Genomic DNA, 16,337 nt, shown 5'->3' with positions numbered 1-16,337 from the left:
AGAGGCTCCAAAAAATGCATCTGGCTAAAGTAGTTCCCAGGTGCTTTTGAATATTCGTGCCTGGATATGCAGAGTAATAACACACAGGCGGTGTATGGGTTGTAAGCTAGTTTTAATAAAAGGAGCGGGGGGGGGGGGAAAGGAGGGAAGAAACAAATTACAAAAAACCCAGCTCCAGTTGCTCATTTCTTATCCTTTCTTTGTGACAGTTCTGCCTTGGAGTGGCTTAATATGTGATCTGAGAGTTATCTGGGTCACTGAGTGATGTCTTCCTTTGAGGAGAGGAGAGGGGAACAAAGTGACTGCAGGAGTGCAAAGCCAGCCTGTATCCCATAGCATGAAAGGCTTTGTGCCATGCAGGTTAGTACCTGTATTGGAGGAAGGGAGTGTTATTTATCTATTGCCCTGGAAGACGTTTTCTCACAGTAAGTGTCATTTGGAGTGTAGTGCTACAGGTTTTTTTATCTTCTAGATTTTTTAGTGTAAGTAATTGGTGCACCCCGTGAGAGTTTTCTGGTATGTCTGCTAGTGCTGAAGACTTTAGTTGTCTGGCTGGCGGTTCACTGAGCTCGTGAACAAAAATCTGCATTCAAGTTTTGTACTTTTTTTCTTTTTCCATACTGATTTAAAGTCTGATTTAAATGAGCTAACTGTACAGGTAAAATCCAGGCACACTTGTATCAGCATTCTTGAATTGTTAATGAATAAAAGAATTTTGCAGTSTTTCAGACTTAATCTCCTATAGCTAAGGAAGGGGATGTTGCAGCACAAACTGTGTGAAAACATGTGTGGGGAATTTTTTTCCCCCCCTTCCCACTTTTTTCAGCAGAAAAGATGAGGATGGATTTGAGAAACTGATTTCCACAGATATTCTTATAGTTGGAGGTATTGGGAATCCCAACCAAAGGTGCTCTAAACGAATATCGTAAAATACTGAAGAAGCAGATCTGTAAATAGTAGTAGCGTTCACACAGAAAGGTGACTTCGAGTGCAAGTCTGCCGGTCGGGTACCGAACACACTATGCAACTTAAGCTGGTTATGAAACTGCACCTTAAACTGGTGTCCAAATGGGATGTCCCACCATCCATTGTCCTCAGGAAAACATTCTCTGCCGGCCCCTRCCCCCTTGCCAGCACTGACACCAGTGAAGCCATGTGGTCAGCCAATTAATATGGTATAGCTAAAATGCTTGCTGTTGTTTTTTTGTTAGGGCTCACTTTTCTCTGATTTTTTTGGGACACGTGGTCCCAGAGTTAGGAACTGTGTACAGGCACTGGAGAACTGTCAGCAGTCAGGCACAGCTTAGGCTGCGTCCTTTCTGTGAAATGGAGAGGTTACCGGTGGACAGGTTACCGTTACTACGGGGAACCTTCTCTGGTATATAGCTTCAGGTAAACCACCTAGTCTGTGTTTAAAATGCCACTGAACTCTAATTTGAGCTCTTAGTTTGGGGATGGCATAGTGTCTTTKATGCTCCTGGAGCTCTACAGTCCTGACTTACTTTCTGGTGGAGCACTGCAGACTTACGGTGATACTTAGTGGTCTCTTTCAAAGTAGAGACCACTACTTTGAGTGTCCCTTTATCTCTTTTCGGGAGTCAGTCTAGTTTCAGCTAGCTTGTGACTATGCTTTTAACATCCATCAAATGGCAGATGGTTTCTTTTTCTTTTCTCCTGGGAATGAAAATTAGAGCAGTGCTGCCAGTTGACGGAGAAGAGCCGTTCATTTTGACAAGAGACAAGAAGCTTGTCAGGAATGGCAATGATGCCTGAAAGCAAGCTCAAATTAAGCAGTCTTGCCTTCTGTCTGCACTCCAAATACCTAGAAGACTCTGAAGGACAAAGGCTGGGGATTAAAATCTTAGCTGGATAAATGCCAAGCAAATCCTAAAATGAGCTAAGCCCTTCTTCCAGACAATGACTGATATGATGGTATCTGGGCCTGCATGCTTTTTGTCCMTTTTAAAATAGTTGAGTAATACTGTTCATGCATTTTCTTTAATTTTGGAAAGAGCCCCCCTTGAAACACTGCCCATTGATTCACCCAGGGCTTCCACTGCAATTCAGAGGTTGAATACTCAATAGCATACAGCAGCTGAAGTGAACTGAGGAGTTGTTGTGTATTAAGTTTAATTTAGGGCCTGGAGTTTGTACTGTTTTGAAATAGTGTGAACTGCTCTCTGTTTTACAGGGCCAAAACTGGCCCTGAATATTTAGTGACTTAGTAGGTACAGATGCTTTATTTTAGCATTTAAGTATTTGGAAGAGTAGGGTAAGAGCTCAAAGTTAACTGGAAAAAATCTAGTATGTAAAAATATGTGAAAAACTTCCCTGGGGAACAACAAGAAGAAACGTGATCTATAGAGTGATACTTCTGGCAGATCTTTGGTTTAAAAAAAACATCGCTCGTGGTTATTTCTAGGTTTGTCTCATTTGACCCGTGTTAATTACACTGATAAAAACAATAATAGAAATGATATAATAGAAAATCTTTTGATGTGTATGYCATGCCTTTGATCTGTGGTGTTCAAAGCATGAGTAGGGGTTACTGGATTTTGTTTGGCTTTGTTTTTCCAATTAAGAGGGCTACAGAAGAACAGGTGCAGATTTACTGTGAAACTTTCTCTGCTGTGAATATGTGCTCCCAGTCATGCAGTGCAAGAATGGCTGTGTTCAGCCTTGACCAAAAAGCACTACTTGTTCCAGGATGAAAAATACAGTTCTAAAGAAAGTAAACAAATTACCTTCTGGTTATTACCGTTTCAAGACATTCAGAAAAGCTCCCATATGCCAACAACAAAGAGAGGTGATAAGGTGCATTAAACAGCCAGTAAATTCTATTTTACAAAAAGTGAATTCAATATAAATTATAAATTGAAAAGAGGAAACTCAGGGGATATTTATATGTCTGTTGCTACCAAGTTTAAAAGCAGCAATAGCTGCTTGCAGATTTCATGTAATGAAACAAAAAAATATCATTTTTAAGTAATAGGGAGGAACAGGAGCATAGGAGAGCAAGTTCATAAGCAAACCAGGTAACTCCATCTCACAACAGTACCCTTGAATAAAAAGCAAGGTTCATGTTCAAACAAACTTGCTGACATATGGATGACAATTAGTTCAGGCTTCCTTGTCAAGGCTAGTATAAAGGCTGCTGAGTTTGAAATGTTTTACAGGAATACTGTTACAGTAGTGGTGGTCTAAGAATACAAGGAAGATGGAGCTTGTAGGGAGAGAATAACGTTATTATGCCTTTTGCTTCAGTGGCAGAGGAGAAATGCAAACAAGCTTTCACATTCTAAACCATAAATCCTCCTGTTCCCAAAGGAAGACCRTTGCTGGAAACATGGTAGCTTGTTTTAGCTTTTGATAGTGGGTGGTAGTAGTATACTGCGCTCAGCTGTCCTCACTTCTGATGCAGGTGGATCATTTCTACTGGAGGAGAGAAGAGTATCCCAGCCCTGCCAGTCCCTGATCTCTCTGTTGAGAGAGAGCCAAGAAGATTTCCAGTTATGATGGTGGATTTTCTTGTGTGACACAAACACCTGTTTATTTTCCACAAACCGGTAAGACGCCAGATGGTAAAGGTTTTTATCCATGCTACTCTAGCTGGATTTGTACCGGTAACTTGGAGGTGAAAGGTACCATATGGTACTGGTAATCCCTGAGGCATTCATCATTCCTAAAATAATTGTCAACACCTTTTAGTGCTGACAACTCTTACTCATTAATTTCTTTGCTTATTTATGTGGACAACATTCAGATGAAATGTAATTTTAAGCATTTGGTTTTTTTATGTGAATGTACCTGAGATTTAATGCCAGCTAAAAAATTAATTGCCTTTGGATAGTAGGTTGAAGGTTTGTGTGAAATGAGTTGGTGATCTCATTGCAGTCTCCAGTGGATATGAACTGCCATTGGCACTGTCAGCAAAGATGCAAACTGTGGATAAATGTGATGATTTGGGGAGTGATAATGCGTTTTGAATTCTATTTTTTGAATACTATTTTTTATTACTACAAAAAACTGCTTTTTTTGTGAATGTTGGTCGTCATGTATCTACCAGACTGGGATTAGACTGCTCTGAGGTTATGGAAGCAGGATTTGTTTATAGTACAGAGAGGAGATTAAAGACTGGCCCCTGGTGACTACTGGGAGGGGTGGCAGTTTATGGAGGGAGATGCTAGGCAGGTGGTCAGCATTGCAAGAATTTGCCTAGACCTTGCAATGTCTTAAGGCTGTTTCTGGCCTGTGGTCAACTTTAGAGCTGTAGGATATAAGTAGGGGTTCACTGACTAGATTTTCTTCAGGCTGGTAAGTGTGCAAAGGGGGCATTCAGCCAGTCTGTGAAAGAAACACCCTGACTGCAACACTGTGCCTCTAGAAGAGGAATAAAGTGTGTTTAGTATAATCGTAGTAAGAAAGCATACCTAGTATGATCACTGAAACAGTTTCTGCTTTCAGTATAGATAATTGCACTGATAGATGCAAATACTAACGTTTGAATTTAGTTTGGTTGGTTGAACAGATTCGTTTTCTACAGAATGTTTTCTGTTTTAAGAACCTATCAGTAAATGCAGTCTATTTGGGAAAGAAAAAAAAAAGCAGCTTTTTATCTTTGGAAACACGTTGCAGCAGGTGTTTTGGAAATAAATCAGTATGGGAATTGACAGCTTCACTATTAAAAATGATAGATTTAAATGTGAATGTTCTGGCGTGATTTAAACAAAATAAAGATGAGAAATATTTAAGCACCTTTAGCTGACACTTTGAATAGGACACTGCATTTATTCAATCTTCCTTTTAGAAGCRAAGACTGTACCAGTAGTAAATGTCTTATGCAGAGTGATCATGCACTATGGTACGTTTTTATGGTTTCTATGGTACGTGTATGAGGAGAGCTATCTTCAGACTCCTGAAATAAGAGGGCAACTTAAGAGGGTACTTGCCCATCTTTCGTGCTAAGTTTGTGTTTATGGCTCTGTCTGCTCAAGTGACACTGGAAGAAGTCAGTTTTATAACTACGTTTCACTACTGCCAGAACTGGCAGTGAGCAGTGCCCATCACCCTCATAGCCTTCACAGCTTGCAGAATCTGCCCAGCGCTGGCATGCCAGGAGCAAGTGCCCCCCGTGGGTACCACTGCCAGAGCAAGCTCAGGACTCCTCAGCCAAACTGAGCTGCGCCATCCCATTATGTGCTTCCCTGCTATAGATCTAATGCTAGCTTTGCTATGTACATGAGARCTCCATATTTTGTTTAATTACGGACCTGTCCACCCCACCGGCTGCTAAGTAGTGGAAGAATATCTAAGCTAGGTTGAAACCAAGCTAACTCAATACAGAAAACAACCTGGATCTGGCCTCGTAGTCCGTGTAGAATAACTTAACCAGGAAGACAAATTAGCCTATGCTGAACTTCAATCTGTGTTACCCTGCACAGAACCTTTACCTGCAGCCCRTTCACCTGAATCCAAACTAAGCTGATAGTGTTCCCTGTTATTATGTTGACTGTTTGTGGTAAATGTGTAATACAGTAATTCTATTGGACTGACAATTGCTTGGCAGGCTGTGATTGCTTTTGGCTTGCTTGCTGATGCTTGGGAGAACCACGTATGACCATAGAGTATTTTGAAGGCAGCTGAAAATGAGATCTAGTCAGCTGGAGTGAACTAAAAACCTTGTAAGTAGAGTGAGGTGAAATATCTCTTTTTACTTCTTGGGATAGAGAATGAGACTCCAGATGTGGCTATCTGATCACTCTTCAAAGCCATAAAAAGTGGGGAAAGTGTCGTATTTCTGCCCCATGTCAACTGGTATAGAGGTGCAGACTGTCAGCCTTGCCTTTGGGTTGGAATGGATATGGGAAGTGCTTTACACGTGAAGCATCTTATGTTGCTATTTAAAATGTCAAGAAAACAATCCTGTACTTTAGATCCATCAGTGTATTTTGATTTAAAAAAATGCTTTAGAAAAAGCTGTTATAGTACTTCATTGCAGAAAAATAGAAAATGAATATATGACTAGATTGATAGGAGTATGTTCTGCTCTYAGCCTCTGAATAAAGGAAGTTTAGAGTTAGAGCAGTATCTGGAAGCTGCTCCTGATAAAGGCTTTGCCATGGTGGCGTACAGGGCTGCAGTTCAGGGGGCAGATTCTGAGTGTGCAGAATGTTGCAGCAGTAATTATGGATAATGTATAACACAAATGTAATTGTTTGTTACAGAAATACAGCATATAATCTGGGGGAAATTGAAACTGTTTTCTTTTTTTCTTTAGATACTGGTGGAAAATTATGCAAAGGTAGATTTCAAATTGTAAGTTTTGGCACCAATAAGACACTAAACCAGAGTGCTCTCCCCCTCAATGTTTTTTTTCCCCAATTCAAAAGTATTTGGCTTGGCTGTAGTTCATTTYAGAAGTTAGATTTTTAACCTCTATTTTACCATGCTCAGTGTATGTGAAAACAGAGCAGACATCTCAGTGCATGTATCAAATGGACACAAGATTGAAGTGAGTATTTCTTAGAGCAGCTCACGTCTTCCAGTGGAAATGTCCCTTCAGACTTCCTCCACAGCTCAAGGAATTCTGATCCCATCACTCCTGACATGCAAGTACCTCTTCTGTGTGTCCTACCCAAAGCAATGATCTTTAAAGCCAGAAGTGGTCGTTTAGGATGGGGAGTGAACAGGTCTGCTTGCTTTCTGTTGTGGTGTGCCTAAGACTGTAGATTCATACAGACTTTTTTCTTATTGTTGCTGATCCAGACTCCAGCCAAGCTTAGTTGTTCATCAGTTTTACTCTGCTTCTTTTGCCCCTTCCTCCCACCCCTCAAAATCATACTGAAGTGAGACGGAATCAGACTGATATAGATGCTAAGCAATTAGTACTGCTGTTGGCAGTGGATTGAACACTTCTTTGATTTGAATTGAGTTCTAAATTAGGCCCTTCAAAGTTGAAGCCCTCTGATCCCGTTCCCTCTAATTAGATGGAAGAAAGCACAGAGTGGCAAGGTTTTGAGACAAGCACCATGTAGATCAGCAGAAGCCCTCAAGTGACTCCAACTGTGTGAGACAGCTGGTGATCTTAGAAAATCCTGTCAGAGCAGATAAYTTGTATTTTGCTATACCAAGTCTGCTTTTCAGCACGAATTGCACCTGGGTYTTTGCAAGATCTGACATTTAAAATTGGATAAATACTTTTGGCTTTCCCATCTAGTTCCTGAATGTGCCCTGTATTTGCTCACTGATCTTGGCTAGATTTGAACTTTCCCTTTTCCCACAGCAGAACAGGGAAGGGTGCACAACCATTTTAACAATGTATTGCCAGAGGCTTAGTTAGCTGGAGCTGTTGTTTTTTTTAAAAAAAAATGTTCATAAGCAATTCAAGTGAAGGGGAAGTAAGGTGGAAGAATTCACATCGTTTTGATTTCACATACTGCAGTATAACCTTCTCCAGTGATCTGCCAGCTCAAGTTTTTCATGTTATAAAATTATCTGCTTTTTGCACACAAGTAATTCAACAAGTGGGAAGTTTTGTTATGTGTTTATGAAACAGCGATCAGCACAGCTAGTCAGGGTTTATGTCTTTATGTGGAATACTGTTTGCAATGYTGCATCTGGAGGGAAATGGCTAAGGGTTGACAAGTTTGTTCATGGACTGTCGAGGGTGCTTGCTAGAAGACAGTTCTCAAGTAGGTGCTGAGCAGAGAAGCTGCTGAACCTCTCCTGGACTCAGACGTACTCATCACTCACTAGTATTTCCATAAAAAAATTTTGGCCTCATTCAATTACACTCCTTTTTCTAGATACATATTCTTCAATTACACTCCTTTTTCTAGATATATATTCTGTAGTTTGTCCTTCCTTCGATGGATGGATGTAGCAGTTGTAGGTTGCAGAGGGCCTGACTGGGAAAAGTAGTTACTATTTTCTTCTCTTACCCTTAAATTGATATTCAGGATGCTTAGCCAGGACCAATTTGTTGATTTTAATGTATGTCAAACCAGAGCAATTCTGGGATGCTTCTCCTCTTACACAGAAAAAAGTAAAAGGAATGAATTGTCAATTTACTGCATAGCTCCTAACCCCACTTTTTCCGTTCCTTTCAAGGTAAAGAATCCCTTTTTTTGAGGTGGATTATGCTGCCTGAAAACTGTGGACTGGTTCTCTACTCTGACCTTATCAGCTTCGTTTTCCTTCTTTTTCTTGGCAGGTAGGTGCAAAGATTTTCCAYGGTTTGGCATTTTAAAAAGTCAGTGGAGTCATGTGGTATTCTGAAAGACTGGTCTCAAAACACTTAATGTCAGCGTACTCTAAGCTGTCTGTCCACTGATTCTACTTTCTATTAGCTTGGCGTACAGTGCCAAGTATCACACTAGACATGTCATGTCCCATCAGGAGCTGTATGCATAGTGCAAAAGACCCAACCCTTTTGAAGGGTCAGTCATTACCTATATGAGGTTCGCAGCCACTGCAGGCTCTGAGAGGACACTTCAGCGTGAGGTGAGTGAGTTGTTTGACTTGGTGTTTTTAGAGCAGGTAAGTATGAGTTGATACTATAAATGCTAGTGTGGTGGGAAAAGGGCAAAGTGAGAACTCATTCTGCAGGGGCTCTGTAGGGTCATGCTGCATTCCTGCATCCAAGGCTCTCTGGGGATTTGGATCCATATCTAAGGGGAGCAAATRGAAAGCAAACCTTAAAATTATATTTGCAGGAAGCTTTTGTCCAGAACTTTAGACAAAAAGTAATGAAAGAGAGGGAAAGGTGCTGCACAGCAGTCTCTGGTTTATAGAACTCTATAAAGCATATCTGTTAGAAATCTCCACTCTTCCCGTCTGCAGATATGGAAGAGAACAACAGTTACTCCCTTACGGAGCAGATAATTGGAGATGCAAACAGTGCACCACAGCCAGCGTATGACCTGTAGGTCATGCTAGCAAACTCAAGCCCTGAGCTGCTRCTAAAAGTGCTCTGCACCCCCCTCCCTCTCTGGGATGAGAGGTCATTTAATCTCTGTGTAATCCTCTTTGAGCAGAGCTTGAGTGAGTTTTCTTGCAGTTGTCTCCTCTGAGTGGATGGAGGTCTTTCACTCTTGGGATTGCTTGTGTGCCCACTGCTGAGAATATGCCTCTTCCCTTCCCCCTTTTATTCAGCCACATGCCCACATTACTTCATAAAAGATTTGATATATGGCTGTATCCATTATTGTTAACTGCTTTCATTTCTGTTCAAACTATGTCAACCTTTCCAAAAAGACATACTTTCCCCATCTGGTAATCAGCTGTGTAGATGCAATAGCAACTCCAGTTAACACTAACTTTGATTTGTGTTTAATATGAAACTTTATCCAAAAGTTTCAGCTGCCTRTGATTCAAGAGATGTTGTAGGTTTTGGGGTGATTTCTTTAGTTGTATTAAAAGAGGGCTAGTGAGGTCAAGCTTTAGTGCAGTTGATTCCAACTTATATATTTGTTATGGTAAATGGAGTCCTTAGATGTGCTGATGGTAGAGTTGACAATATAAACAAACATATGGGCATATGTCCCACAGAATTACAGCACTGGGGGTATTTTTCATCCTGATTCAGAGTTGAAATTCATTTTCTAACTGAATTGAAAACATGGGAAAACAGAAAGCACAGGTTTTGATTTGGCCTTCACCTGGGTCTTTCTGAACAGCTGTGATACCTCAGGCAAGCTGTTACTTGCATCCTGCAACCTACTGTCCCCCTCTAGGTAGCACTGCCTGGTATGTGTGTGTGTATATATGTTTCCCACTGTGAAGTGCAGTGTGTGAACCAGCAAGGRGGGTGACACGCAGCACTGGAGAGCTCATCCACAAGGACAGAATTACCATTTCTGGGGTCATTAATAGCCTGGAACAAGGGAGCCAACCAGCACTGAATGTGACCATAACAAAATTTCCCAGCTTGAACTGACAGCTGAAATAGTTTCCTTTCCTGGCCCAAAGTAGCTTTGGGAGTTTGTTTGTTTGTTTTTAATTGAGAAGCCACAGCAAATGTATGAGTGGGTCTTGACCTACAGCGTTACTCATATTATGTAGAACATAAGGCTTCTAAACTGGATCAAGTAATGGAAAGATAAGAGAAATGCTGCTGCTGTCTTAGTGCACTTCAAGTAAATAGGAAGTGCCACAAAGTTGCTGCATGCTCACCACTAATACTTAAATGGTAATCATGCCCCATCAGATTTCATATGCTATGTAAAGTCAGTCTGTATCTGTCCTAGAGTGTACTTACARCTAAGATAAGGTGGTATTGGTGACCATTTTTGCTTTGATTGTTAATAGGATATGACTGTGTCTGTCCCTGCTCTGGAGCTTTAGCACCTCGACCTGCCTGCTGCCCCCGAATTCGGTGTGGAAAAATACTTGGAGTCATCTCATGCTCCTTTTACTGCCTCTCATAACAAGCACCAATTGCAGCAGGTTGGACCAGAARAGCGAGCAGAATTTTTGAGCTTCCATGTATTGTTACAGGTTTGTGAGGGTTGTTTTTGTTTGTTTGTTTTGCCATTTTAGCMACTGATGTATAAGTTCTTCGAATCTAAACTTTTATCTATGCTTCCTAGTTTTGGAGAGGATGGGAAGGAATAGCAGTTTCTTGTGAGGACCAGGAGAAATCTGCTGATATTAAGACTAGGACCAAACTGTCATGCAGTGGTTCCTGAAGCCTCCCATAGCTTAGACTTTCAAGAGGATATTTAAAAGAGATGGAGTAATAGAGTATCTTTTTGCTAGGCAAGACTTCAGTCACTTTCTGAATGGCTGTCAAATGAAGGGCAAGCACATAGTTGTGAAACACTGGCTGTCTTTACAATGTGACTAGGTGCCCTGATATGTAGAAGGGAGGCTCTCCAGAGCCCCTAAAATAGACATTTTTGTAAATTGGCCAAACCTCTACCTTGTAGTTTTTGCAGTATGTGGCCCTCTGGTCCAGAATATGTTGGCAGATGTCTGAGATCCTCTGTTAAAATTGCAGCAGGTATTCCTGTTCAGAGCTTGATTTTCATTGCTTCAAGCCCTTAAGAAGGAGCAGCAGAATTTGATGAAACTGTCAATGTTAAGTAAACAAACTGCTTTTGTGCCTGTTCTTAAATTAACCCAAGTCATTCAGACCTGGGCTTTTTAACTTTTAACAAGTGAAAAACCTTTTCTATGYTAACTAATAACCAAGCACTGGTAGATTTGTATATAGAGCTGATACTTTATTTATTTATAGGATTCTTAAAGTTCTTTCCTTCTGSCTTTGAATGGGAAAGTATCAAATAAAGCTAGCAAACTCAGTAAGTCCTTCTGACATATTGTAAAATGCATCATTGAATAGTTTAGATGAGAAGTTTGAAGGGKTTTTTTGTTTGCTTGTGCTTTTAAGAATTCAAGTTCACTTAAGTAATAACATGTTTTGGGTCTTTGATCAGCACTGAAACAATTATGTGCTTTCCAGCATGGATTTGCAGAATATAACCTTGTAACTGAAACTCATTTGTTACACTTGGCACTTCTATTTATTTCATTATAACAGCTTAATCAGTTCTGTTTAATAGAACTTTCTGATTCTACATGCAGAAGTCTTCATGGCTGATATCCTCTCTCTCTCTCCATTTCAAACTCATAGTCTCTACATCAATTTTATCAAAAAAAGGTACTTTGGAATTTTTTTATTGCAGTAAAAATAAGATACCATTATAGTCCTATGTGTATACCTCACACACCCACACACAAAGTTCACTATACACACACACACACACACTGAAGTACATCATACGCAGTGTGACCAAGACTCTCCTAGGCTTGTGCACAGCAAATACTCGATTACATTTAAGATACACAAGATCTCAGCTAAAATACACTGTTTTGATTTACATCATACAAAGGGCTGATACAGTTCCAAATTCTCCACCAAACCTAAACCTTAATAACATACAAGCCTGGAAATTTCCAATTTTAACCAAGCTTTTTTTCATGTTGTAAATGGAGCAAATGGGAAGATATGGGTGGAAAGGGATAACCTTCCTCCGCACACACTACATTAGAAATACACCATTTCTTAGCAGAAGCTAGCTAGCGAAGCTGCACATAAACAAGTCTCAGATACGTTTCTAAACTGTACAGTTATGATCACAAGGCCTTGGTGTAACAGGACAGCTCCTTCTTATTATTGCAGGAGCAGGGAGGGASTGGAGTGCTCTGAGGGCTTGCACTGCTGTAGGAATCCTTGCATTACATAGCACACACTGTCTCACAACATCTGGTCAGGGTAATATTAAGCAGATAATTATGATTCAGATATTAATTATGATTACTTTCTGCAGTCTTGTGGTATATGGTTCATATAAGCATTTGTTTGACAGATGGCTCTGATCCCCATTTCCTGCAAGAGGGATCTTGCATAGTGAGAGGATGCTATGCAGGTGATCCTCTGAGGTCCTCCAGAACCTGTAGAAGAACTCAGTGAAGTCTTAACCTGTTTAGATCAGCAGTCTGTGGACAGTAAGTAGTTCTTACTATCACTTAACTTTAAAAAGTATCAGGTGGCTGTTGGCACATGCAGGCCAAGAACTGTTGACTATTATATTTGTAAAAATAAATAAATAAGCCTTGTTTGCTAGTAGAGATAGTGTGTAACTGTTAGCGCGCTAACTGTAGCAGCAGTGTTAATGCCTTAAAGGAAAGATTGGGTGACTAGCCAAAGCTCCCACATACCTTAACATGTAACCTCTACTCTCTGCATAACTTCAAAACAAAATTCAGGTTTTGAACCTCAGGTGGTCTCTGTATCAGTTCAGCTATTTTAAAATGCTTCAGGCTGGCTTCTCCTGTTTGAAGAATTCTACACTGGCTTCCATTAAGTCAAGAGGAACCTTTCCCTTCCCTGTTAAAAACTGCTGCCATCTACCAAATATGCTGCACTTAAATACCAGAGCCTACTTTTGAAACAGAGCTGATGGCAGGCTATGGCCCAGATCAATAAAGAAAATTCAGATATTAATTGCCTGAATTGAATATTGAATAAAAAATATATGTGTTTTTAAAAAGATGGGTGCAAATGCTACTGTAGTATCTCATCATTAAATTATGCAACTTTCTATTTCAATAATTAAATCCATTATGAAAAACAGGGAAGTGGACAAAAAATAAACTCAACTTATTAAAATTCAACATATTATCTATCTACAAAAAAAGTCAATGTTAGTCATTTAATTTTTCCAGAACATTGCTAGAAGAAGCCCTTTGTGCCCTAGGTTGTGTGTGTGTCAGGAGTAGCTGGAGAACCAACTATCTTGGTTTTAAAAACACTGTATTGTAGAGGTACTACTCCACCTTGCTGAGGTGACAAAGGAGGTCACTAGAAGTCAGCAGTCCTGCTTATTGTTGGGGGACAGCATTTAGGACAGCTAARTTTTGCTAATGTCAGTTGACAAAAGTTAAACAAAAGTTAAAGCAGGCAGCTGTGCAAGATCATTTTTTCATTGAGTTTATGTTCTTGTTTATAATAGGAATGCTTTAAAATACTAAAACATTATAGCAGAACAGTTATAGCCTACAAATCATTCATGTGCCAACCATTTATTTCTTTCAGCTAGAACTTTATACTTCCAAAACCATTGCAGTCACCTCCACTGAGGGGAAAAATGCCAGACAGCAATTTTAAATGTGTATTTTATTTTTAGTTTGTGCAGATATCTTCTCCWTTCCTGAGGAGATTTTTTGTCTTGGTATACAGACTTTCACTGTCCATTTCAGATTTAAAGAAAAATTAACTTTCATAACCTCTGTCACTTCAGATCACCTCTTAGGAATGTCTCTTTATGCAGAAAAGCCAGAGGTAATCGAGATAAACAGACATTCATACATTTTAGCCATTCATTTAGAAAACATCTGTATCCATCCATGCAATGTTAAGACTATAAGTAACTTTGCAGTTACATCTGAGCCCATTGCTATGGCAACAAGGTAGTCTTTATCTCCCACATGCTTTCTACTGACTTCTTTTTTTTTTTCTTAAAGCAGCTTCCTGAAATGAAAAACAGAAAAGCAATGATTAATTAAGTTAGTCTCTTTCAAACTTTGGATTCGAGGCTTATACTAGGCAGCCCTTACTGCTTTCCAGCTGTGGAAAATTTAGAAGCTGATCCTTTTCAGGATAAAGAAAATGAACAACTGACACTGAAAAATGCAAGCTGCAGTTGTTTTCAATTTTTTAAAAAGTATAGTTGATGATCTTGGACTATGAGGTTTTTGCTACTGTAGCTATTTTTAATCTGCTCCCAAGGAAYTGTACTGTAGTATCTTTCAAGCCAACATAGCTATCTCTAACTTTGTGATTGCTACACTGATGTGTAATGCATGTATTTAATTCTTCTATAGCCTTTTCATGGTTAGCTTTCATCAAAGCTCACAGCTCAGCTTGGTGAGTTATTTGGAAGTGTAAGCTTTCAATTATGATATGTGCCACCCGCAATACCAGACAATATTGTGCTAGTGATCTGCTCRTTTTCAGTTTGCTGGAAGGCCTTGAGGACTTAAAATAGACTAACATGCTTTTAAAATTTCTACTCTAAATACAACAAACAGCAGGTTCCATTTATGCTATAAGAACCTAAATTGGTTTCAGTGCTTTTCTAACACCCAGTGAGTTTAGGATTCCTCTTCACTGCTTTTAACATATCATCTTTTGTGGGCATCTAGTTTAACGCTAGTTATTTTAACTACTTCAGAAGGCTTGAATCTCTTCAGAAATAATGATGAAATCTTAACCTCTTGGTGTCCTAGCATTTCCAGACAAATGAAGAGTATGTAATATAGCAAAGGTCACATGAGAAAACATCAGAAGAATTATCCAGACAAGATAYTTTACTCACATTTGATGCTGCCTGACAAACTCTGCAAACTGACGGTCTTTAGCATACAGCTCTATAATTCGAATTCTGTCTTGAATTTCCTAAAATGCAAGAAACATAATTGTAGGCACATAAAAGAACAGAAATTATACTATGATAACAACTGGAAAAGGAAACTTTTCTCTTTGCTATTTCAAAGGGAAGACTTTGAAATTGGGCACTCCAATATTAAAAAAAAATATGCATTTGCACTCATTTTTCAAGTGAAGCCCTTCAGTTTTGGAGTCTAGTAATACTTCACTGCTAAACCAAAACCAGAGTTTGGATCCAGAGTGTGGCATTTCAACAGGACCTAACAGAACCATTTATCTCTRTTAGATACTTTGCTCACAACCCCAGTTACAGGCTGGATTAACAACTCTAGCAATTGTTCAAGGTTTTATCATTAGTTTCTGGATATAAATTCTGTCTCTTCAGCCTTTTAAAGTAAACCCTGGATACTATTTGCAACAGAGAAGGAGAACAATRTGATTAACTTGCAGGTTGTAATAAGATTTGAACTTTCAAAAACCTGTATAAAAGCCTGGAGGCTCTATAACTATGCTTGCAGCTGCCCTTTGGCCTTAAAAAACAAAGGCTAGGTCTAGCAATACAGGGATGGAAGTTACTTAAGCRGTCGACTCCTTTATGAGAGTCCTTTATATTTGCCCAGTAGCAAGCAGAGAAGGAAATCCTTTCTCTCTCCTCTTAAATAGCTGTAGCCAGGGTTGCAACTTTTCATAGGCTCAGGGAACRATTTAGCCTGCCTCTAGGATGATAATTCCTGAATAAGCTGATTGTTGTTTAATATTTTGCATGCCACTATAGAACCAAAAGTCACTTACCTCCTTAGTAAGCTCGCTGTTTTCATAAATATGCCTTATCTCTTCACTGCTGTACTCAGCAGATGTCTCTGCACTGGTTGAACTGTAGGATGTCAGCTGGGGGTATCTCCGATAATAGTGGCTGTAGCCAGTGGTATCGCTTTCATACATGGGGTTGTATTTAACTGCATTCTCAATGGATGAGAGGCTGTCACCCTGCCTGGGGGAGCAATAAACAAACAGTGAGTTTCTCTGCAGCCTGGAACAGCAGCAAATGTATTAAGGAAGCCTGCCATTTAGAAGTGCGTACATCCTTTTGCTTGTCCGCTGCGTGGGGTAAGACTTAGGACAGAATTGTGCTTGTTGTAGCAAATGTACTTTAAAATACTAGATGCATCTCTTACCCCAGTGAGTCCTCAGTGTCACTCTTCGAGTACTGGTCTCGAAGGGTCCTGGCTAGAAAGAAGATTACAGCAGATGCCACAAGAAGGAATCCTGCCACCGAAGCAATTGCAATACCCACAACGAGTGGTTCAGACACATACTCTTCACAGTGCTCCCCTCTGTACCACCAGTTCTCTCCTACACGACATCTGCAACAACAATAAAAAAA

At 39.8% G+C, this 16,337-nt stretch overlaps 1 protein-coding gene across 1 annotated transcript in view; it reads right to left on the bottom strand.

Annotated features, from left to right (window-relative positions):
• Positions 1-13,663: 13,663 nt before the first annotated feature.
• The window catches only part of IMPG2 (interphotoreceptor matrix proteoglycan 2), a 52,929-nt gene continuing 50,255 nt past the window's right edge, over positions 13,664-16,337 (bottom strand). The window contains exons 18-21 of the mRNA XM_085318950.1: positions 16,129-16,317; positions 15,746-15,944; positions 14,883-14,962; positions 13,664-14,035 (exon numbers count right to left, since the gene is read on the bottom strand). Coding sequence (XP_085175076.1) covers positions 14,023-14,035; positions 14,883-14,962; positions 15,746-15,944; positions 16,129-16,317 — 481 coding nt within the window. The 3' untranslated portion in view covers positions 13,664-14,022. The remainder of the gene's footprint in view (positions 14,036-14,882; positions 14,963-15,745; positions 15,945-16,128; positions 16,318-16,337) is intronic.

Source organism: Rhea americana, unplaced genomic scaffold (assembly GCF_003343005.1).
Source record: "Rhea americana isolate MKP2758 unplaced genomic scaffold, rheAme1 scaffold_118, whole genome shotgun sequence".
In the NCBI taxonomy this organism is placed as follows: domain Eukaryota; kingdom Metazoa; phylum Chordata; class Aves; order Rheiformes; family Rheidae; genus Rhea; species Rhea americana.
Note: the sequence above shows the minus strand (reverse complement) of the source record. Positions and strands in the feature narration are given on the sequence as shown.